General features: G+C 42.5%; 1 protein-coding gene across 2 annotated transcripts; it reads left to right on the top strand.

Annotated features, from left to right (window-relative positions):
* The first annotated feature begins 607 nt into the window (after positions 1–607).
* Positions 608–23,082, top strand: LOC115197027 (neural Wiskott-Aldrich syndrome protein). 2 transcript variants are annotated; one of them, XM_029758153.1, is made up of 11 exons: positions 608–1,250; positions 6,720–6,854; positions 6,972–7,058; positions 7,154–7,250; positions 9,525–9,548; positions 12,589–12,790; positions 13,180–13,222; positions 19,875–20,028; positions 20,804–21,357; positions 21,430–21,538; positions 21,819–23,082. In XM_029758153.1, exons 1-11 carry the CDS (start codon positions 1,146–1,148, stop codon positions 21,875–21,877), a joined length of 1,569 nt encoding a protein of 522 aa, XP_029614013.1. In that variant the 5' UTR covers positions 608–1,145; the 3' UTR covers positions 21,878–23,082. The 2 variants fall into 2 exon arrangements, with proteins under 2 accessions (XP_029614013.1, XP_029614014.1); XM_029758154.1 differs by lacking the exon at positions 9,525–9,548.
* The last annotated feature ends 602 nt before the right edge of the window (positions 23,083–23,684 follow it).

The raw sequence follows: 23,684 nt of genomic DNA, 5'->3' as shown, positions 1-23,684 counted from the left end.
TTTTAACAACACAAATAAACACACAAGAGGGGCTGCTAGCCTAACAGATTAATGATTTGCTAATACCTCATTGACAGGGTTTAAGCAAGGGCCAGGTGGCACCTGGTAGGACAGCCCCCTCAGTTAAAGTCTGTCCATCTGTCGATCTCTCTTCCTCCCCTTTTTACATGTTAGATGGAAGACATGGAGGGCACTTTGAGGCAAATCTACACCCCAGGGGGTATTGAGGCTCAGTTGTTGGGGTGACTGAAGGACTGTGCAGTGTGGTAGCATAAGGCTAGAGGACATTAAACCTGAAAACATGAGTCATGTTAGTCATGCCCCCATGTTCAAATTATGATATAGCTTTTGGACTTGTTTTAAAACTCTAATATATCCATGTTGATAACAATTGAACTCACTGACCTCAGTGTGTTTGAGAGAGAGGGGGGGGGGGGGGGTGAGAGAGAGCGCAATTATAAGAAATATCAAGTATTTGTGCCCAAAATGTAATAAAGAAGTAGGCTATATTGTACATATGTAACATTGTATCCCTCTCTTTAAAAATATGACAACAGCAGTAGCTCCTCCCTCATAAGTAACAAACACCAGTCCCTGCCCAGCTCCACGCGCAACCCCTCAGTATACTGCATTCATGTTACAAAATCCACTGGGAAATAGGGCTAGACCATTTCATAGTTCGGGATATTTTGGCATCCTCGTTATATTCTAACATCAGAACATTTAAAGACGCCAGGCAACATCTTTTTTTTATGGAAATTAATTTCGTTCGGGAAGCCCTGCTCTTCAATTGTATATTATTTGTATATTTCTCCATGACCCCTATCTTCATTGGAATGGTTGTTCCTTTACACTGCCATGTTGGATGGATGTATCGATGTTGCAGCTGGAGTTCCGAATGAAAGTTTAGAATTTGCACTCTGCAAAGATTGGGGTTCCCACGGTTTAGACAAGGCGCCTGGGTCATGGAGGTTGTTATCCAACAACCAGGATCTTGAAATATTTCATTTTGCAGACCTCTACCATTGAAACAACGTCATGAGAAGATCCGGTTGCAGGCCATGGCGACCAAAAGCTGCACGAATTTGATGTAATGTTCAAGAGTAAAACAGTTCATTTTGTTTATTGAGAAGTTATTTACGAACATGAATAGCCATTCTCAGCAGCGGCGGGTTGGAAATATTGGCTCCATACTCCTCACCCCGCAAGAGAACGAATGCCTATTCAACTACCTGGGCAGGAAATGCAATGTAAGTTGTCTTGTTTAAGACCGTGCCACGCTCTCAAGTTCACGTGCAATTTGTCTACCTGCACCGTTGCAAAAATAATGTGTTAGGCTAAATGTTAGTGTTATGTAGGCTAACGTTAGGAAATAACCTGGCTGTAGGCCGATAAGACGCATGACAGCTCAGCATCTTTCCATGGCTTTGCTGGAACGATGTTTGGGCAAGCAGAACTGTTTGCCTGTCAGATGGATTTGCTGTCAAGAAATTGGCTTGGAAATATAAACGTGTGTCTCTGGAAGATTAGTGGTTTTCGCCTGGCTGGGCTGTAAACAGAAATGTAAACGTTACAGTTTTTAGCCTATGCAGCACCTACCCCATCATTAATAAACATGACCGATAGTGTTGACCTAAGTTAAGGTTGAACGCTACTGTGTGTGATATAAAATTGACAACTGAACGTTACTCAACCAACTGATGTACTGCAGTCTGGCATGTTTGCAAGTCAGTATTTTGTTTTCATTTGACAACGATCGCTGTCGAATCCGTGTTTGCACAATGGAATATGTTCAGAACATGCATATTATCCTTGCTTCGTCCCATTGTTTACACGAGCCATTGTTTACACAGATAACACAGGTTCGTTGCGGGAAGAAGCAACTATTTTTCCAATGCTAAAGGCTAAGAAGGTAGTTGTGCCCTTACGGGAAAAAAGATTGCTGTGGGATTGCCGTATAACTGCAGTCGGAGGGCAGTATGCTGCAAATACTGCATCCAAAAATATTTGACTAGTTACTGCACTTTTACTGCAATTGTTTTTGTAAGGGTGAAAGTCAAATCAGTTTATTGAGAAGCTGCCTTAGATTACAATAAGTGTCAAGTGGCAGCCCAGTGGAACGACTACTATAGCCTACAGTACACTGTCTAAATAAATAACATATCACCCTTTGCCATAGGTCAAAGCTGAGTGTCTAGTAAGACAGAGCCATAGCTTGATGTGTGTTCATTTTATCCCTTAACTGACATTTGTCCTACCATGGGAATTGGGAACATTCTGATCTGGATTGATTTATGCCCCTGTCTGTGTGCTGTGCACATATCGGTCTACAGTACACTTTCAGACTTGCAAACCTTCTCAATTAAACTACAAAGTAGCCTAATCCTACCTGGCAGAATGATATCGTGATTATTTGCATCAATCCAGTGGCCATTTGTTTTGCAAATTCTGCAATCACATGAACGCTATAGAAACATCGCTAACCAAACAATGGTCTCTGACTGGTGTGCACTTGAATTGAAGTGGTCTCCTGATGTGGTTTAACAGTGTTTCCCTACCGTTCAAAGTTTTGGGATCACTTAATGTCATTGTTTTCCATGAAAACATACATGAAATTAGTTGTAAAATGAATAGGAAATATAGTCAAGACGTTGACAAGGTAATAAATAATGACTTAATTGAAATAATAGTTGTCCTTAACTTTGCTTGGGTCAAAGAATCCTCCATTTACAGCAATTACTACCTTTGGCATTCTAGTTGTCAATTTGTTGAGGTAATCTGAAGTGATTCCACCCCATGCTTCCTGAAGCACCTCCCACAAGTTAAATTGGCTTGATGGGCGCTTCTTACGTACCATATGGTCAAGATGCTCCCACAACATCTCAATACAGTTAGGATCCGGTGACTGTGCTGGCCACTCCATTATAGACCGAATACCAGCTGACTGTTTCTTCCCTAAATAGTTCTTGCATAGTTTGGAGCTGTGCTTTGGGTCGTTGTCGTGTTGTAGGAGGAAATTGGCTCCAGTTAAGCGCCATCCACAGGGTATGGCATGGCGTTGCAAATGGAGTGATAGCCTTCCTTCTTGCAGATCCCTTTTACCAAGTACAAATCTTCCACTTTACCACCACCAAAGCACCCCCAGACCATCACATTGCCTCCACCACGCTTGACAGATGGCGTCAAGCACTCCTCCAGCATCTTTTCATTTTTTCTGCATCTCACGAATGTTCTTCTTTGTGATCCAAACACCTGAAACTTAGATTTGTCTGTCCAGTGTCTGTGTTCTTTTGCCCATCTTAATATTTTATTTTTATTGGCCAGTCTGAGATGTGGCTTTTTCTTTGCAACTCTGCCTAGAAGGCCAGCATTCCGGAGTCGCCTCTTCACTGTTGAAGTTGAGACTGGTGTTTTGCGGGTACTATTTAATGAAGCTGCCAGTTGAGGACTTGTGAGGCGTCTGTTTCTCAAACTAGACACTCTAATGTACTTGTCCTCTTGCTCAGTTGTGCACCGGGGCACCCCACTCCGATCTATTCTGGTTAGAGCCAGTTTGCGCTGTTCTGTGAAGGGAATAGTACACAGCGTTGTACAAGATCTTCAGTTTGTTGGCAATTTCTCGCATGGAATAGCCTTAATTTCACAGAACAAGAATAGACTGATGAGTTTCAGAAGAAAGGTCTTGGTTTCTGGCTATTTTGAGCCTGTAATCGAACCCACAAATGCTGATGCTCCAAATACTCAACTAGTCTGAAGGCCAGTTTTATTGCTTCTTTAATCAGTACAACAGTTTTCAGCTGTGCTAACATGATTGCAAAAGTGTTTTCTAATGATCAATTAGCCTTTTAAAATGAAAAACTTGGATTAGCTAGCACAGTGCCATTGGAACACAGGAGTGATGGTTGCTGATAATGGGCCTCTGTACGCCTATGTAGATATTCCATTAAAAATCACCTGTTTCCAGCTACAATAGTCATTTACAACATTAACAATGTCTACACTGTATTTCTGATCAATTTGATGTTATTTTAATGGATAAAAAATTTGTTTTTCTTTCAAAAATGAGGACATTTCTAAATGACGCCAAACTTTTGTGTGTGTGTGTGTGTGTGTTAGTACCAGTCCAAAATGTGGACACACCTACTCATTCCAGGGAATGCATTTCAATTAACAGGTGTGCCTTGTTAAAAGTACATTTGTGGAATTTCTTTCCTTAATGCATTTGAGCCAATCAGTTGCGTTTTGACAACGTAGGAGTGGTGTACAGAAGATAGCCCTATTTGGTAAAATACCAAGTCCATGTTATGACAAGAACAGCTCAAATGAGCAAAGAGAAACGGCAGTCCATCATTACTTTAAGACATGAAGGTCAGTCAATTTGGAAAATATCTAGAACTTTGAATGTTTCTTCAAGCACAGTTGCCAAAAAACATGAAACTGGCACTCATGAGGACCGCCACAGGAAAGGAAGACCCAGAGTTACCTCTGCTGCAGAGGATAAGTTCATTAGAGTTTCCGGCTCAGAAATTGCAGCCCAAATAAATGCTTCACATAGTTAAAGTAACAGACACATCTCAACATCAACTGTTCAGAGGAGACTGCGTGAATCATGCTTTCATGGTTGAATTGCTGCAAAGAAACCTCTACTAAAGGACTCCGGACGTCAATATACCGCCCCCTATCCCAAAGAGGCTAAAGGACACCAATAAGCAGAAGAGACTTGCTTGGGCCAAGAAACACGAGCAATGGACATTAGACCGGTGGAAATCTGTCCTTTGTTCTGATGAGTCCAAATTTGAGATCTTTGGTTCCAACTGCCGTGTCTTTGTGAGACGATGAATGGATGATCTCCACATGTGTAGTTCCCACCGTCAATTATGGAGGAGGAGGAGGTGTGATGGTGTTTTAGTGCTTTGCTGGTGACACTGTCTGTGATTTATTTAGAATTCAAGGCACACTTAACCAGCATGGCTACCACAGCATTCTGCAGCGACACGCCATCCCATCTGGTTTGTGCTTAGTGGGACTATCGTTTGTTTTTCAACAGGACAATGACCCAACACATCTCCAGGCTGTGTAAGGGCTATTTGACCAAGAAGGAGAGTGATGGAGTGCTGCATCAGATGACCTGGCCTCCACAATCACCCGACATCAACCCAATTGAGACGTTTGGGATGAGTAGATTGAAGGAAAAGCAGCCAAGAAGTGCTCAGCATATGTGGGAACTCCTTCAAGACTGTTGGAAAAGCATTCCAAGTGAAGCTAGTTGAGAGAATGCCAAAAGTGTGCAAATCTGTCAAAAATGCACAGGGTGGCTGCTTTGAAGAATCTCATTCAAATCAAAATATATTTTAAACACTTTTTGGTTACTACATGATTCCATATGTGCTATTTTGTAGTTTTGATGTCTTCGCTGTTATTCTACAATGTAGAAAATTGGAAAAATAAAGAAAAACCCTAGAAAGTGTGTGTGTGTGTATACTAGAGGTCGATTTGATTACGATTTTTCGATACTGATTTATTGGAGGACCAAAAAAAAGCCGATACCGATTAACCGGATGATTTTAATATATATTTGTAATAATGACAATTACAACAACACTTTTATTTTAACTTAATATAATACATACATTTAAATCAATTTAGTCTCAAATAAATATTGAAACATGTTCGATTTGGTTTAAATAATGCAAAAACACAGTGTTGGAGAAGAAAGTAAAAGTGCAATATGTGCCATGTAAATAAATTAATTAATTAAAAAAAAAAGAATAAAAAAAGCAAAGGTTTAAGTTCCTTGCTCAGAACATGAGAACACATGAAAGCTGATGGTTCTCTTTAACATGAGTCTTCAATATTCCCAGTTAAGAAGTTTTAGGTTGTAGTTATTAAAGGACTATTTCTCTCTATACCATTTGTATTTCATATACCTTTGACTATTGGATGTTCTTATAGGCACTATATTATTGCCAGCCTAATCTAAGCATTTTTTGTGGACTTAGAACATCTCTCTCTTTTTTTGAGAGTGGGAACCTGAGAACTGGAAAAATCAAGGGGGAAAACAGATTTGGGGGAAAAAAATAAACAGAATCAGGCAAAAAAATAAAACCATATTTTTTTTTAGGGTCCTAACTAATCAAATCCAATGTACTATGGTCTGGCTAGTGGCCTATAATCTGGCCAGTGACCTTTCCTGTGTTATGATGAGGTGTGAGTTTGAGGAGAGAAGTGCTTCCTCATGTTCTTTCTCTCCTACCCGCAATAATAAATCACTGAAGAGGAAGCGAGCTAGATTGGTATTTCCTCTTCCTCATCATCTCGTTTTGTGACTGGCACAGGTTGCTCTCTGCGTCCTTGAAGCAAACAAAGCTTTAGATTGTGTGGCCACTGGCTATGTCTGTCATCATTCTCTATCAGATATTCTCAGGGTGTATTATCTGCAAACATTGTACTATACTCTCAGGCAAGTAATCAGTGTTTCCTGTTCGTGGATGTGGTCCTCTTCCTCTATATGGCCATCATTTACACATTTCCCCCTAGAGGCATTCCACTAGTTAAGCTAGTTTTGTGAAGACCGACGATAATGTGCAATCCAATGGTGCACCTCTTAATCATATTTTATTATCAAAACATTTTACAAGCTCTTTGTCTCTGTATGTGTCACTATAGTGTTTTAACTTTGCTGTAACGCTCCCACACTCCCACTGTGAATTTGTCCTTAGACCCTGTGCTCAGCGGTGGTCCAGGTGTATGGGGCAGACAGGAGCTCATCCTGGATGAAGAGGTGCTGCGGAGTGGCTTGTCTGATCAAGGATAATCCTCTGAGGTCCTACTTCATCAGGGTCTTTGACATCAAGGTGAGTGAAGTAGATGAAGGATGGTTGAAGCTAGCCTAACACTGAGTCCCTTTCCTGAGGAATTCCCTCTGCTGCCAAAAGGCAGTTCACTAATTAATGTTATTTCATTCTTTTCAGGAAGGGAAAACCATGTTTGAACAGGAGCTCTACAATAACTTCTCAATCAACAGCTCTAGGTCGTATTTCATTTCATTCGCAGGAGATGTAAGTATGATATCCCGCCGCTTGAAAGCTTTTGGACCCCACGTAGACAGTGTCTTAAAAAAAGACTGATCTCTCTTTACTCTCTTTATCTCCAGAACTGCCAGGTAGGCCTGAACTTCGCTAGCGAGGAAGAGGCCAAGCGATTTAGAGCCGCACTTAACGACCTACTCGGCAGACGCCAACGTAAAACGGGTAACTACAGTGGCTCCGTGTGCTCAGTCTACACTACCTCTGCTTTCTCACCACCTCAACCTTTCACCTTCTGGACAGAGGAAGGGGAGGAAGCTTCAATTTCTCTTCCTGCGCTACTACTAACAAGACCACAGGGCCCGATCCCAAACCGATCCCTCTATTACCTGAGACCTATCTTGTAACTCAGATCTGCGAGGGGGTTCATTTGGGGTCAACAACAGTCTAGGAATTGGTTTGAAATTGAGCCATGTGTCAAATTTTTCCGGCTGGTTGCTGTTGGAAACTCAGTGATATACAGTGTCTTCGGAAAGTATTCAGACCCCTAGACCTTTTCCACATTACCTTACAGCCATATTCTAAAAAACATAAATACCTTATTTACATAAGTATTTAGACCCTTTGCTACGAGACTCGAAATTGAGCTCAGGTGCATCCTGTTCCATTGATCATCCTTGAGATGTTTCAACAACTTGATTGGAGTCCACCTGTGGCAAATTCAATTGATTGGACATGATTTGGAAAGGCACACACCTGTCTATATAAAGGTCCCACAGTTGACAGTGCATGTCATAGCAAAAACCAAGCCATGACGTCGAAGGTTTTGACCGTAGAGCTCCGAGACAGGATTGTGTTAAGGCACATATCTGGGGAAGGGTACCAAAAATATCTGCAGCATTGAAGGTCCCCAAGAACACAGTGGCCTTCATTCTTAAATGGAAGAATTTTGTAACCACCAAGAGCTTGCCGCCCAGCCAAACTGAGCAATCTGGGGAGAAGGGCCTTGATCAAGGAGGTGTCCAAGAAGACGACGGTCACTCTGACAGAGCTCTAGAGTTCCCCTGTGAAGATGGGAGAATCTTCCAGAAGGACAACCAATGAGGCCAGTGCAGCACTCCACCAATGAGGCCAGATGGAAACCACTCCTCAGTAAAAGGCACATGACAGCCTGCTTGGAGTTCGCCAAAAGGCACCTAAAGACTCTTAGACCATGAGAAACAATTTTCTCTGGTCTGATGAAACCAATATTGAACTCTTTGGCCTGAATGCAAACAGTCACGTCTGGAGGAAACCTGGCACCATCCCTACGATGAATCATGGTGGTGGCAGCATGCTGTGGGGATGTTTTTCAGTGGCAGGGACTGGGAGACGAGTCAGGATCGAGGCAAAGATGAACCGCGCAAAGTACAGAGAGATCCTTGATGAAAACCTGCTCAGGATCTCAGACTGTGGTGAAGGTTCACCTTCCAACAGGACAACGACCCTAAGCACACAGCGGCGACAAAGCAGGAGTGGCTTTGGGACAAGTCTCTGAATGTCCTTGAGTGGCCCAGCCAGAGCCCGGACTTGAACCCGATCGAACATCTCTGGAGAGACCTGATAATAGCTGAGCAGCAACACTCCCCATCCAACCTGACCGAGCTTGACAGAATCTGCAGAGAAGAATGGGAGAAACTCCCCAAATACAGGTGTGCCAAGCTTATAGCGTCATACTCAAGAAAACTCGAGACTGTAATCGCTGCCAAAGCTGCTTCAACAAAGTACTGCGTAAAGGGTCTGAATACTTGTGTAAATGTTTTTATTTTTAAGAAATTAGCAAACTTAAAAAATTAAAAAAAGTTATACCATTGTGTGTAGATTGAGGGGGAAAAAAGGGCAATCAATTTTAGGATAAGGCTGTAACTTAACAAAATGTGGAAAAAGTCAAGGGGTCTAAATACTTTCCAAAGGCACTGTTTCTGTCTGTACAGTAAAAACAGAAGAGGGTCTTTCTGCGCTAAAGGCTACAGTGATGTTCCTCTCTGGCTTCTCTACATCTCTCTCTGTTTCTCTCTCCATGCTGGCCTTTGAAGTTTGCTGCTCTTGCTGTGAGGAGTGTGCTTTGAAAGAAATGGGGCAGGGAAGGGGGCTACTGTAATGGTATGGTAGGGACACTAGCTTTCATTCTGTACTGTTCTTCCAGTACTTCTTATCTTTTTTTTGTGCATATTTTCTGAACTAGTGAAAATGCATCCTCTCCTCCTGAGTGAAATTCATTTGGCGCCCAGGATCTGAATGGAGCTGGTATTTTCTTCAACCTGCGGTGGCTACCTTTCCATGGACTTCTATCCTATTTCCGTCTGTCCATCTGACTCTCATAAACTCACTCTGAACACTTTCCAGACACTTTGCTTGTCCTTCGACACTTCCATCTACACTCTCTGTCACTCTGATAGCTGTGCCAAAGCCCACTTGAATTGGCTGCGAAATTATAATTGTTCCCATTTTGTTTTGCAGAGAAAAGATGTGACCCTGCAAATGGTATGTTGTCCATTCTTTGATTTGTACCAATTTGTGTAGGCCAAAGTTGACCTTCAACATGTTTTATTGAAACGTAATCCTTGATTATTTTACGATTTAAAAGCATAGTTGTCCTATAATCAGTCAAGCGAAATCAAATGTATTGGTGTACATGCATGTGTACACACACATACACACATCGCTGTGGGTTTCATTTAAAATACTCTTTGAAGAGGTAGGGTTTCAGATGTTTTCAGAAGATGGACAGGGACTCTGCTGTCCTAGCGTCAGGGGGAAGCTGGTTCTGCCATTGGGGTGCCAGGACAGAGAAGAGCTTTGACTGGGCTGAGCGGGACATGACCTCCTCGTAGGGGGGAGGGCCAAGAGCCCGAAGGTGGCAGAACGGAGTGCTCGGGTTGGGTTGTAGGGTTTGAGCATAGCCTGAAGGCAGGGAAGAGCAGTTCCCGTTACTGCTCCGTAGGCAAGCACTGTGGTTTTGTGGTGGCTCCGAGCTTTGACTGGAAGCCGGTGTATTGTGCAGAGGAGCGGGATGACGTGTTCAACATTCCCAAGTTCTCCCAAAGTGGGCTGCGGCGTTCTTGATAAGTTGCAGGGGTATGATGGCACAAACAGTCAGCCCAGCCAACAGAGTGTTTCAGTAGTCTAGACGGGAGATGACAAGTGCCTGGATTAGGACCTGCGCCACTTTCTGTGTGAGGAAAGGTCATACTCTAAAGATGTTGTAGAGAATGAACCTGCAAGAGTGAATCACCCCTTTTTATGTTTTCAGAGAATAACAGGGTGTTGTCCAGGGTCACTCCATGGTTCTTTGCACTCTGGGACGGCGACACCGTGGAGTTGTCAACCATGATGGAGAGGTCTTTTGCTTCCCTCCCTCAATATGTTTTCCTTGTCATAATTCACTGTCCTGCTGACAGTGTGTGCTTTGGGGAAGGAAGTGCTTTAATATTTGTGATATTTAATCATTACATTTATGAGGTTTCTGAACCCTAATATGGACTGGACAACCATTGACATTATCTGTCAATCATTGACTTTCATACAGCCAAAGAGAACCATCTGTATGGTACCACTACATGGATTTGTTGCAAGTTCTCCATTGAAAGCTTCCGGTGAAGTACAATAATGAGGGTAAACATGTCTCATGGCGAAGGAGCTTTCAAAGTCCTCGTCGATAGCTGAGACTTCTAACATTTGTTGGAAGTCCAGGGATTTGGTTGGGATTAGCTGTAGATTACTGATTTATGTCTGACCCATTTGCATTTTGTGGAGATTAACATGGACTCGAGGAGCGTAATCAAATGCTGGGACAGGGGGAGGTTTGACCACACCATGTATTGAGAGTTTGTGTGACTAACTGGGGTTTGACCCGAATAATTTGCATGCCATTAGACTGTTATCCTGCTGAACTGAAGCCTAACCTAGGTCTCATGTAAGGTTATTCCTCATGCAAGAGTAGTTCGCAGAACTACTGCAGCTCTGTTTGTTGGCCATTTGCAGTTTCAATCAGAAGTCATTATTATAATTCTCCTAGACAACATCATGTACATTTTATAGCAGCCATGTTGGTGCCTCCTGGGTAATTTTTACCTTTAACAGTCCAAAGAATTAGCAGAATTTTAAACCAAGCAATAGATGGTCAACATGGGTTTATTTGAATTGTCCAAGGAGCAACATGGCTTCCAGCTCTGAAGTTGGCCAAAGCACTTTTTTTTTAAATGTATGACTGGGTGTGACTCAACTGATGTCACATAAGGAACAAACACACACACAATGGGAGGACAAGCAGTCTTTGAGCCAGTTTGATTCTGTCACTGTTTCTTTAGTTATCTGTGAAAGACTGCTGTGCTATTCCTTTGTGTAGCCACAGGCAGTCTGAGAGCCTCGCCAGTCGGTTTGTCTACCCAACACTGTATCATATGGATGGCACAAGGATGTATTGCACAACCTCTTTATCAAGCCTGTCTTTAACAGAGTCATTGGACAGTGAGTTGAAGTTGGAAGACTGGTTGGGTCTGCTTGGGTGTCCAGTGCTGCTCGTGGATGGGCTTTATATGCTGTTGTCCTGCCCCTGTCCTTTTGAGGAAGAGAGAGCGGAGGAGAATGAAGAGGAAAAGGAGGGGGGTGTGGTGCTAGAGGAACTGAGGATTAAGAGCTGGTTTAGAGAGGTATTTAATGGTGGAGTTGTCGTCATGCAGAGTTCATGTCCATCCCGCCCTTGTCCTTTTGAGGAAGAGGATGATGAAGAGGGAAATGAGGGGTGTGTGGTGCTAGAGGAGCCGAGGATTAAGGGCTGGCTGAGAGAGGTGTTTAACGGTAGGGTTGTCGTCAGGCAGAGTTCATGTCCATGATCCCATTTAAATTTGAGTGAATTAAGAAATTAATGCACATGATTTACATAATTGCATCAATGTTTTGCATAAATGTAAAAACTTTGAATTATAATTTAAATGGCATTTGTACTGACTTTGTTGTTTGGCACCTATGCTGGTGTTCGGGTTCTACAGTAGATATTCACAAAGGCCCTGGCATTTGTATAGACAATTAGTGCCCTCTATTCTTTGTTGTCTGTACACTATTTTGAAATAGCACTAAATACATCTAAAGACTAATGTTTTATTGTGTGTGGTCCTGCATTGTTAGCTGTCTTTCTCAGTCTTGAACTTTTTCCCTTGTTTCTATATATTTATATTTAAAAACTTTTTAAGATTGCAATATTGATGGGCTTCAGAGACTACCATAGTCACAACACAGGCCAAGTTACACAGTAGTCTTTTTACTACCAGTCAAGTATGCAAACTAAATGTTACTTTTTTTAATTAATAATTAAAAAGGGTTGTGCATGATCTATCTGGCCAATGTAATATAACTTGTCCAGTATGCTAAGAAATCAAAGGACGACCTTTTGGATTGACTCCACCTCATTTCGTGAGAAACACTGCTTCTGAGCTTCCCAGCAGTGGTTCTGAGCTTCTAGTTCTAGAAGCTTCTCATTTTCTTCCTCCATCTCTCCCTCCTTCTACCCTCCCTCCTACTATAGGCCCGGCTCTCCCTATGGCCACAATGGACATCAAGAACCCAGAGATTAACAATGTGCGCTTCCACAACTCCCAGCAGCAGCTTCCCCAGCCACACCACATCAACAACATGCTGCACAGCAGCCTCAGCAAGAAGGAGAAGAAAGTCAAGTGCAAGAGGAAGAAGCTCACCAAGGCAGACATAGGCACCCCCAGCAACTTCCAGTGAGTGGACCACACTTCCGTCGAGATTACACTTCAGATGGGTCTGTGTAGAGAGATGTAGCACAGCGGGAGTTTTTCTGAATGTATGTTCTCTGAAGTTGTGTAACTTATTGTGCTTTTTACTCATGTTTGAGGGTGTTCTTTTTGTCTTGAGAACCTTTTCAATGGCTCAGTTGTGTTTGTCTGCATTCATAATTGCCCAGACAGAGGTCTGTCTGTTTGTTTGTGTGTGTGTGCACAAGTGAGTGGTCTTACATGAGTGTCTGTGCTTGCACGTGATTGTTGCTACGTGTGCAATGCACACCCACACACGTTTGTGAATCGGCTTGCTTGTGGGTACACATGTATGTATGTGCTCATCACTGTCTGTCTTGTGTCTCTCTCTTCAGGCACATCGGCCATGTGGGCTGGGACCCAAACACAGGCTTCGATGTGAGTACCACACACACACCGGATCCTTCATGGGCACACAATGGTGACCTGTGTGGCCGACTCATGATTGACCCACACAATGGCCTCATTTGTATACAGCGCATATTTATCATGCATCCAATGCCGTCATACAAGCCTCTCCTGCAACCCAGAATATTGCAGAAAATTGTTGGTCACTGTTTTGGGCAGCTATGCTTCGGTAGTGCAAGTCGTAAGTCAGTCGATCCTCATAGAATACCTGTGTTCTGCAGTTCATCAATCATCACCATCACATATGTTTGGGAGTGTTGCCCAAAACTCAATGTTTCTGCTCGGTCACCAAAAAAGTGTTTTTGCCAATATTAGACCTAACAATTAGTCATCTGACAATCTTTGTCATGCCATTCAGACAACTGTCAGAGAAGTTGGCGTAAGCACATATTCCCTGATTCCGACCTGAGGTAAGCGCGAATGAATGGAACATTATGGCGATTTTCATGCACTTTTCGTTCTATGCATCTTCCTACCTTCCTACCCTCTACAGTCTAAACCCTGTCTAAGCCGAGGGGGGGGGGGGGGGGGGTTCTAGTAAGCTACCATATGGAATTGTTTTAAGAAGGTCATACAGTGCCTTGCAGAAGTATTCATCCCTCTTGGTGTTTTTCCTATTTTGTTGCATTACAACTTGTAATTTAAATTTATTTTTATTTGGATAGCATGTAATGGGCATACACAAAATAGTCCAAATTGGTGAAGTGAAATGAAAAAGTAACTTCAGAAGTCACATAATTAGTTAGATTGCACACAGGTGGACTTTATTTAAGAGTCACATGATCTGTCACATTATCTCAGTATATATACACCTGTTCTGAAAGGCCCCAGAGTCTGCAACACCACTAAGCAAGGGACACCACCAAGCAAGCAGCACCATGAACACCAAGGAGCTCTCCAAACAGGTCAGGGACAAAGTTGTGGAGAAGTACAGATCAGGGTTGGGTTATAAAGAAATATCCAAAACTTTGAACATCCCACAGAGCCATTAAATCCATTATTAAAAAATGGAAAGAATATGGCACCACAACAAACCTGTCAAGACCAAGCAATTTGGTAAAGTTGAGAAAATAAGTGATATTGCATTTGTTTTGAAATAGCATTGGTTTTCCATAAATGGCTACTTCATTGGACCTGACACTGTTTGTAAGAGCATTCGTTAGGCCTACAGTATGTGTCAAGATAATTGTTTTTATTGAGCATAATCTTGAGTCAATAAGGGGAGTATGGCTGAGCGATAGGGCCAAAATATTGTATATAGCCGTCTCAAGTAGCAGCGTAAACTATAAAAACGAAATACCATTTATGTAATAACCCAAGCTTGTCCATGCATCAATACCAGCATGTAGCAAAATACGGTATACCGCCCAGCCCTGGCTTAGATGCACAAGGCACATCTCTCTCCAGAATGCGCTCTCTCCTGCCAATTCTTGTGCACTTATTTCATAAGTGCACAATTCATTGTTTGAATTGTTTGCCCTTAGACTAACAATCAATCAATTCCCCCATTACATATCACTAGTAGTACATTTACTGTTAATTCCCATAATTTCTAATCTACAATAATTGTTAAATTACGGTAATTTCTGATAATGCATTCAATATATTATTACAGTAATTTACTGTTCTCATTGTCGGAGTGGATAACCTTTGTTACACTTGTGAGAAACACGTTTTGGTTTATTTCATTCCATTGATGAGCTTTGTCAATTTGTTCAGTGTTTTGTTTCGAACACTCCTGTCAATGCTGAGCACCTGTTTATGCATAGATGTAGACCTAGGCTACCTGTGCCATGGAACTTCTCAAAGTAATGTAATAAAGCATGTTAGATGACCCGAGACGTGGGGCAAGTACTGGATTGAGCAGAGTAGCTTGATGCCACCTTTGTTTGACCGGTATGTTCCGGCGTCAGAGAATGGGACACCAAAACTCAACACAGATATAGCAAACGATGATCTTTATTAACTACACAATTTAATAAGACCGCATGCGGAAAATGCTAGGCAACCTACTAAATTCCTGCAGTCTCTGTAAGGGACAGATCGCAATTTGCTGATGGGGGAGGTGTGATCCAAAATACTGGGTTGACCCAAAAAAAGTGCTTTGGAGGGGGTTTTTTGGGGGGGGGGGGCACAGGCAAGGGTAGTGCTTTTCATTTTGGGGGTTTATATTTGCTATTTTGCAGGTTTTACTATATAATTTCTTCCATTCTAGCTAAATTTCCTCATCTACCTCCATGCGCCAAATACAGTGAGCTGTAAAAGTATTGGGACAGTGACAATTTGTTGTTGTTTTGGCTCTGTACTCATAGCACTTTGAAATGATACAATGACTGAGGTTAAAGTGAAGACTGTCAGCTTTAACTTGATGGTATTTTAATCCATATCGGGTAAACCGTTTAGAAATTACAGCACTTTTTGTACATAGCCCCCCCCCCCCCCCCCATTTTAGGGGAGCAAAAGTATTGGGACAAATTCACTTGTGTTAAAGTAGTCAAAAGTTAAGTATTTAGTCCCATATTCCTAGTACGCAATGACTACATCAAGCTTGTAACAGATTTGTTGGATGAATTTGCTGTTTGTTTTTGGTTGTGTTTGAGTATTTTGTGCCCAATGGAAATTAATGGTAGATAATATATTGTGTACTTTTGGAGTCACCTTTATTGTAAATAAAAAAAATTATGTGAATGCTACCATGATTACGGATAATCGTGAATAATGATGAGTGAGAAAGTTAGAGGCATAAATATCAAAACCCCCAAATATGCTAACCTCCCCTGTTGTAGTGGTGAGTGGTTAGCATGTCTTGGGGGTATGATATTTGTGTGACAGACAGTGTTTTCCACTTTCCCCAATCTAAGTAACATTAATTATTTTTTTTTGCAAGGCCTGCGTCTCAATCCACATCATCCACTTTTGTTGGCCTTCCACGTCTGTGGTGGAAGGTGGCCGAGCTACAGCTGTGTTTGTCAGACCATGAGACTTCCTGAAAATTGTTCTTCTCGTGTAAACATTTTTAGCGTTCAAACTGTTTCTCCTACAAGCTAATATGACTCACAAACACAATGATCACGGGACTCGTCTGAAGGTAACCTGTACAAATTAATGAAAGTACGGAGGTAGTTTTGTGCCAAAATAATAAGGGTTTAAATGTGTCCAAAAAAACAATTTCCTTCGCTTTCTTATCCTAGATAAAACAGACACTTCAGAACCTTATTACATTTTTTTACTGTCTTTTTTGCCATTTTTAGTGTGTTATTCAATGCATTTCTATGGGATATAGTAGTAAAGGCCCAACGGCTTAGACTTTTAGAGGTTAATATTAGTATCATAGCGGACAACTAGGCCTATGCATGCAGTGCATGCTGATGCATTTAGTGCTCAAATCTCCAGGAGCTGAACCTGAGGTGGACAATTATTGTTTTAGGAAAGTAGACTAAAAACCAATAGGGAAAAATGTGTCTATAAAGTTTTGCATATGCTACACCGAAACTCTAGGAATAGTGTTTTTGTCATTTGTTATAGGCTGTTTTTAGGGACACGTGAATGTGGCTCATTTGGCCAATATCCCTCGTTTATTGATGGCGCTGGCCATGCCAAGTCGGATCTGAATGCGTATGGATGTCCGGTAAATTTCTCATGTCAGGTAAATAAAACATTTCATGTTGTGCATGTTGTTTTTATGCAGATGATTTTTTTTTTGAATATTCACATGAAAATCTGTTGCCAATTGGATGGAAACCTATAGACACCCTGAAGAATGGCAAGTGTGCTAGTCCAGTGTCACTGATTATGCCTGCACATCATTGTTCACCAACAGCCCCAAACATCTAAAGAATAAGCTACAGACTAAGGTTTCATATTTTACAAATGTTCCATCCCGAGAATAATCACTTTGCTCCCGGGTAACCCAGTATTTAATGCCCAAACCAGAAGAGTCATTCTAAAGCATATTAATGTCTGGATTTGAATAGAGCTTTGATCTGCATGAAAATGCAAGCCTGATGCTATCTGAGCCTGATAAGCCATATATTGAATACATTTTATGAGCCCAAGCCCAGTTGATTGTGCCGTTATCCAATACGTAGCCTATGATATAAGCTACCGCACGACAGAAAAACAAAGCCCATAGATGTAGCCATGTTTCGGTGACCCCCGAAAGCCAGATGCAGATTTATAAATTAGACGTGCATTCAGTCCTTTTTATATTACTGTAGCATATGCAATCCAAGCTGTGCAGAGGCATTTTGACAAATGGAAAGAGACTGTTACAAAACACAGAAGTTTAATGACATTCAAAGATTGCCAAGCCTTTGATACTGGGTAAGCCTACAAGGTAGGGAAAGGATCTGTTTTCTGCTTGTCTATTTATTGTGGTGTTAACGCAATCCATGCCGGTATTGGTTGTATGGTGCATTGGCACAGAAACCGGTTGGTGGAAAATTTATTTTGAGGGTAATTATGTTACATTTTTTACAGTACAAGGGGAAGGTCATGTGGAAATATGTTTTATGTTTAAAAATATATATATAATAATCTGTCCATAACCCAATCGGAAGTGCTGCAATGACCCGAAGATGTAAGGCACACAGGCTTAAGTGCAAAAATGTGGTTAAAAAGTGATTCTACAAACACCGAGATAATATGGTTAGGGAGAACTGAACATCCAAGGTTCTACTACTTCACTGTAAACCGGGCCTAGCCCAATGAAATGCAATTGTACAAACATGCAAATTCACTGCACCCCAAGGGGCATAATAGCCTACACACTGTTCAGAGACTCACACCTGATAGTTAAGTCATAGAACATACCCGTTCTGTTTGCTCCACATAACCCACGCTGTGGATGCTGACTGATTTAAAACATTTAACAAGACTAGGCCAATGAAAGAGGGCATAGACAACATTGAACATTTTAAATGTAACATTTAAAAACAGCTCTCCTAGTTTATGGGACCCCCTCATGGGGTCTGGGCATGTGCATCTCCGTTGGGGCGGTCGGAGGCAGACTGGCAGTGGCTAGTGGCAGGCTAATCCACGGTGCACTGAATAGGCTACAAACTGGACAGGAACAACAACCAGGCTATATTCTGATTCAGGTTGATCAGCGTAGGTTTTGGTGTGACTAATTACGTAGGTTAGAGGAGCGCACTACCCTCGCAGCACGCTCTGTTTGCAAACACTGGGGATGGCTCGCACTTCTAGCAACCCCGCTATCTTATCTGGTTCCCCAAATTCCCACTTACTACCGGTCTTCGTCGCCGGCTGCCCTACCCAGCAGCGAACGACAACCTTTCCCCGTTATGGTGAGTACAATGCGGATACTTGCAAAGGCTACAAGCCCAACGTTCATCAAAGCACAGCTCCCCCGCCAAGACCTGCCTGTCTGGCAAGCAGGTGCGAGGAATTAGTTTGCCCTCAGAACAGCTTCAGTTCATCGGGGCATGGACTCTTCAAGGTGTCAAGAGTTCCACAGGGATGCTGGCCCATGTTGACTCCAAAGCTTTGCACAGTTGTGTCAAGTTGTCTGGATGTTTTTTGGGTGGCGGACCATTGTTGATACATATGGGAAACTGTTGAGCTTGAAAAACCCAGCAGCATTGCAGTTCTAGACACAAACCGGTATGCCTGGCACCATACCCCGTTCAAAAGCGCTTAAATCCTTTTTGTCTTACCCATTCAATCTCTGAATGGCACACGTACACAATGTCTCAATTGTCTCGAGGCTTAAAAATTCTTCTTTAGCATGTCTCCTGCCCTTCATCTACACTGATTTGAAGTGGATTTAACTAGTCATCTTTCACCTGGTCAGTCTGTCATTGAAACAGCAGTTTTGTACACTATGTATAATATATAAATATTCCATTTAGCAGACACTGAATACACAGCCAGGTCTGTAATTATTGGCACCCTTTTATAAAGATGAGCAAAAAATACTATAAAATGAATAATACAAATACTGAGCTATATTGTATGGTCCAAAAAATTTAAAAATTATATTTTATACTAATACAATTACTAAGAGATTTTGTTTAACAAGTAATACAAAAAAGATATGGGTCAAGTTTATTGGGGCTCTAGCACCCGCCCCTTGAGAGGATAATGACACTGAGCCTTTTTCTAAAATGTTTTCTGAAATTGGAGAACACGTTGGGAGGGTTAGACCATTCCTCCCATACAGAATTTTTCCAGATCCTTGATATCCTTCGTCTGCTCTTGTGGCCTAACTTCTTAAATTCAAACCACAGGTTTTCAATGGGTTTCAAGTCCAGAGACTGATAGCCATTGCAAAATGTTGATTTTTGTGTTCAATGTACCATTTCTTTGTGGAGTTTGATGTGTGCTTGGGGTTATTGTTGTGTGCACCACCAGGTGCAATTCCCCTTTTAATCCACCAGAAGGCAGAATAGCACTTAGATTGACAAGGTCATTTGATTATTGTGTGCTCAATATGAAGTTTTCTGAGTAAAATGATATTGGCATTGCATTTTTTGGTATTTTTGCCATGGTTGTACAGTGTCGTTGTAGCCCTTTACCAAACACCACAGATGCTAGCCTGTCTGTTTTTTGGATTGTCCTGACCAAGGCTCTCTCTCTCTCTGTCCCTCTTTCTCTGTCCCAGTTGAATAACCTGGACCCAGAGCTGAAGAACCTGTTTGACATGTGTGGCATCTCAGAGGCTCAACTCAAAGACAAGGAGACCTCCAAGGTCATCTACGACTTCATCGAAAAGAAAGGAGGGGTGGAGGCCGTCAAGAACGAGCTCCGTAGGCAAGGTGAGCTCACCAGAACCACCCTCTGAGTTCCGTGTATCTCAAGTAATAAGGATTCCACCCACTGTGAATGTGATGAACTTCCTTGTTGAGAATGCACTCCAGTGGTAATGAGATGGTGCAAGCCAGATGGGGCTCAATTATGTGGTATTTTTCCAGGGCCGCGCAGGTGGTGTGGTGGGTAACTGACTGTGTGTTTCCATAGAGTTGTGGTTGGTGTGTTTCTGCCTCAGGTGTTGACTGTGAGCTTTGACATGCTTGACTGGATAAAGCTAACTAGCTTGTGGTTTGTCTGAATATTTAATTAAGAGGTTGAAAGGCTATAATGTAAAATGTTGCCAGAAGTGAATTTCTGAGCTCTTGAACATTCAACGTGCCAGAAGTAGAACTAATTTTAAAAAATCTTAATGGGGATCCAGGTATTCTACTACTCGACTTAGAAAATCAAGCATGGATTGGAGACTTGTTTTTAGCACTGTTTGATTTTTGGATGTTAAATGCCACATCGCTGTGCTGGGAGTTGTTTTGGCTGTGTATTGGAGTGATTTGAAACAGAGCATCTGGATGACAGGGTTTGAATGACACATTAACTCTTGGGGGGTAACCTGTAATTGGAAACAGCATTTATTTTCAGTGCTTATTAAGTGAAAGAACTGTGATTTTGTATTTGGACCGTGCAGTACCCTTGTGCACCCCGGTAATTTGAACCCTGCTGGATGGAATATTGTGACTCCTTAACTGATTTCTCTCTCTTTCTTTCCCTCTCTGTCCCACACAGCCCCACCACCCCCTCCCTCTCGGGGAGGCCCACCTCCCCCACCCCACAGCTCGGGCCCAGCCCTCCCACCACCACCATTGCGAGGTGGCCGGGGTGCCCCGCCACCTCCACCCTCTCGGGCCCCCACCTCGGCCCCTCCCCCACCCCCACCCTCCAGGCCTGGTGCCCTAGGAGCCCCCCCTCCACCCCCGCCCCCCACCAGAGGGGGCCACCACCAGCCACCACCACCTCCTCCACCCTTGCATGCCAACACAGCACCCCAGGCCCCACCACCACCTCCCCCACCAGCACCACCACCCTCCGGTTGTGGGGGAGCCCCTCCACCACCTCCTCCACCACCCCCACCTGGACCCCTGCCCCCTCCAGAGTTGGCCTGTGGTGTGCCGTTGTCCCGCTCACCCCAGGGCTCGGTGGGTAAGTCGGCCCTGCTGGAGCAGATCCGTGGGGGCACCCAGCTGAAGAAGGTGGAGGCACCGGCCTCCAAGTCACCGGCCACCACTGTGGGGCGCGATGCGCTACTCGACCAGATACGGCAGGGCATCCAGCTCAAAACTGTAAGTGTACCATCTTTGCCGGTGTATGTTTGTGTGCATTTCCATGTTTGTAACTGTGTACGCGTGCGTCAGGTACCAGACGGCCCAGACTCTGGCTCCCCTACACCAGCACCCTCGGCAGGCATAGTGGGGGCACTTATGGAAGTAATGCAGAAGAGGAGCAAAGCCATCCACTCCTCAGGTAGGTGCCTACTGTCAGTGTGATGGAAGTGATTCAGTTAACAGCACTCGCTTGAGGAATAACCTTGCCTGAGATCTGAGTACTTACATTAGCTCCCTGAGCTAATGCCTAGGCTTTAATTTAACGTCCAAATAAAGTCTTGTGCCGAGCAGGCATTGGTGAGCAGTTGTCAAGACGCTGAATTTAAGTACTCATCTGAATTGTGTTATTGCCAGTTTCCCTCAAAATAAAGATGTACATCTCTATGCTTTGTTTACAAGTTTGTTTTGTCATTTCCTAGATGAAGATGATGATGATGACGAAGAGGATTTTGAAGATGACGACGAATGGGATGACTAAGTCTTTCCTCCCCCTCCACCTGGGCACAACTGACACTAAACTGATCCTAAATCTTCCAAAACCTGACTAAAATTGTAATGTAAATGTTCTATGAATTTGGTGTATATTTATTGTTGCCTTTTTATTAATCTGTGCAATACCTTGTTCATTTAATCTGTAAAGTTTTTTTTCACATACCTTCTGTAGAGTATCTCTGTTAACACTTTCCTGGAACTCTGTTATAGAATGCTCACATTGCTGTTAAAGGCATGAAATAATCTGTTATAAGGGCTTCCGAGTGGCACAGCGGTCTAAGGCATTGCATATCAGTGCTTGAGGCGTCATTACAGACCGTCGTTCCATTCCAGGCTGTATCACAACCGGCCGTGATTGGATTCCCATTGGGCGGCACACAATTGGCCCAGCGTCTTTAGGGTTTGGCCGGGATAGGCCGTCACTATAAATGAGAATTTGTTCTTAACTGACTTGCCTAGTTAAATAAATAGAAAAGTCATAACTGTTAATGGTAATAAGCTGATATGATTAGGCTGACTACCGCTGTATATGACACTACGCTGCAAGATTGCTTGCAGCTAATACAAGGTATTATTACCTCCAACGATGGTGCCAGGTTTCCTCTATTATTACCACCACCAACGACACCTGGAATGTCACAGAACGTCCAGATAGAAACACATTTTGTAATATTGATATGATTGTCTGTCCTCAAGAATAGTCTTATACACTTATCAGCTCTTTACGTTACATTTATGTCTCCAACGTTCTGAACAATTAGCCCGATGGAATAATACTGTACAATGCTGCTATGTCATGCTTATGACAGCCTAAAGACGCTCTATAACAGCAGGTTCAAGTAGTACGGTATCTGCTGGATTAACCATGTGCAATTTTAGTTGGGATATATTTTACTGGTGCGTTACTATTAAATGTTACTGTATGTTCCCCTGTCGGTAAAGAAAGGGAGAAATAAGAAACAAACAGACGGGATCATCTTTTCATTATTGTTGGTTGATAACACTATTTTCCTACCCTACTTTTTTGTACCTTTTGATTTTCTTAAAGAGGTCTAAGTTTAGCAAAGTTATTTTTTCATATGGAGTCCACTTATTAGAATTGTAAGCCACAATTGACTCAAATGTTTTCAATGCTAGTATGTTCACTGCTGTTCTCTTTGCACAATTTCAAAATTTAATTTATTATAAGAATAACAGTGCAGTGTCATAGTTATGTTCCAACGATGTGCTTATTCAGTGACGGGGAAAACAAAGATTCCCATGGGTAGGATCAGTGAGCTTTTTGCCAGTCATTGACTCATGGAAGCTCTTAAAGCAGCTTCTGCGTCAAGGAACTTTTATTGTAATCCACTTATGATTGACACTACAAAAGTGTCCCGCGTTACATTTCACTACAAAAAATGATGATAACTAATACAGAATCACACACACAGGCTCATAGGAATCATTTAGGTTTTGTGCTGTGCTTGTTTCTTTTCTGTTACTTAGTGTACCTGGTACGATTCCCAAACTTATTATTCTCTCCTTCCTGCTGAAATGAAAATAATATTTTTTTCAGGTCAGTGTTCATATGCACCAGCCAATCTAGAAATATCTTCCCGTTTTTGTTTTTACAAATCATTACTTTTATGGGATGAATCTCTAAATACCTCCATACAAAAGTTAATACTGAACCAAAATGGGCATTTCCACGAAGCGACTACAAGGTTTTGGTTTGACTCTCCTGAAAACTTTTGAGATGGTAATGAAGCTCATCCTCCACCAAGGTGATTGCTGCGTTTTAGAAGCCTTCA

This window comes from Salmo trutta, chromosome 7, assembly GCF_901001165.1.
Source record: "Salmo trutta chromosome 7, fSalTru1.1, whole genome shotgun sequence".
Taxonomy (NCBI): Eukaryota; Metazoa; Chordata; class Actinopteri; order Salmoniformes; family Salmonidae; genus Salmo; species Salmo trutta.
Note: the sequence above shows the minus strand (reverse complement) of the source record. Positions and strands in the feature narration are given on the sequence as shown.

Coding starts and splice junctions, on each gene's coding strand:
- LOC115197027 (XM_029758153.1), top strand. CDS start 1,146: ATGAATAGCCATTCTCAGCAGCGGCGGGTTGGAAATATTGGCTCCATA. Junction 7,059..7,153: donor TCATTTCATTCGCAGGAGAT/GTAAGTATGATA, acceptor CTTTATCTCCAG/AACTGCCAGGTAGGCCTGAA. Junction 21,358..21,429: donor AGGGCATCCAGCTCAAAACT/GTAAGTGTACCA, acceptor CGCGTGCGTCAG/GTACCAGACGGCCCAGACTC.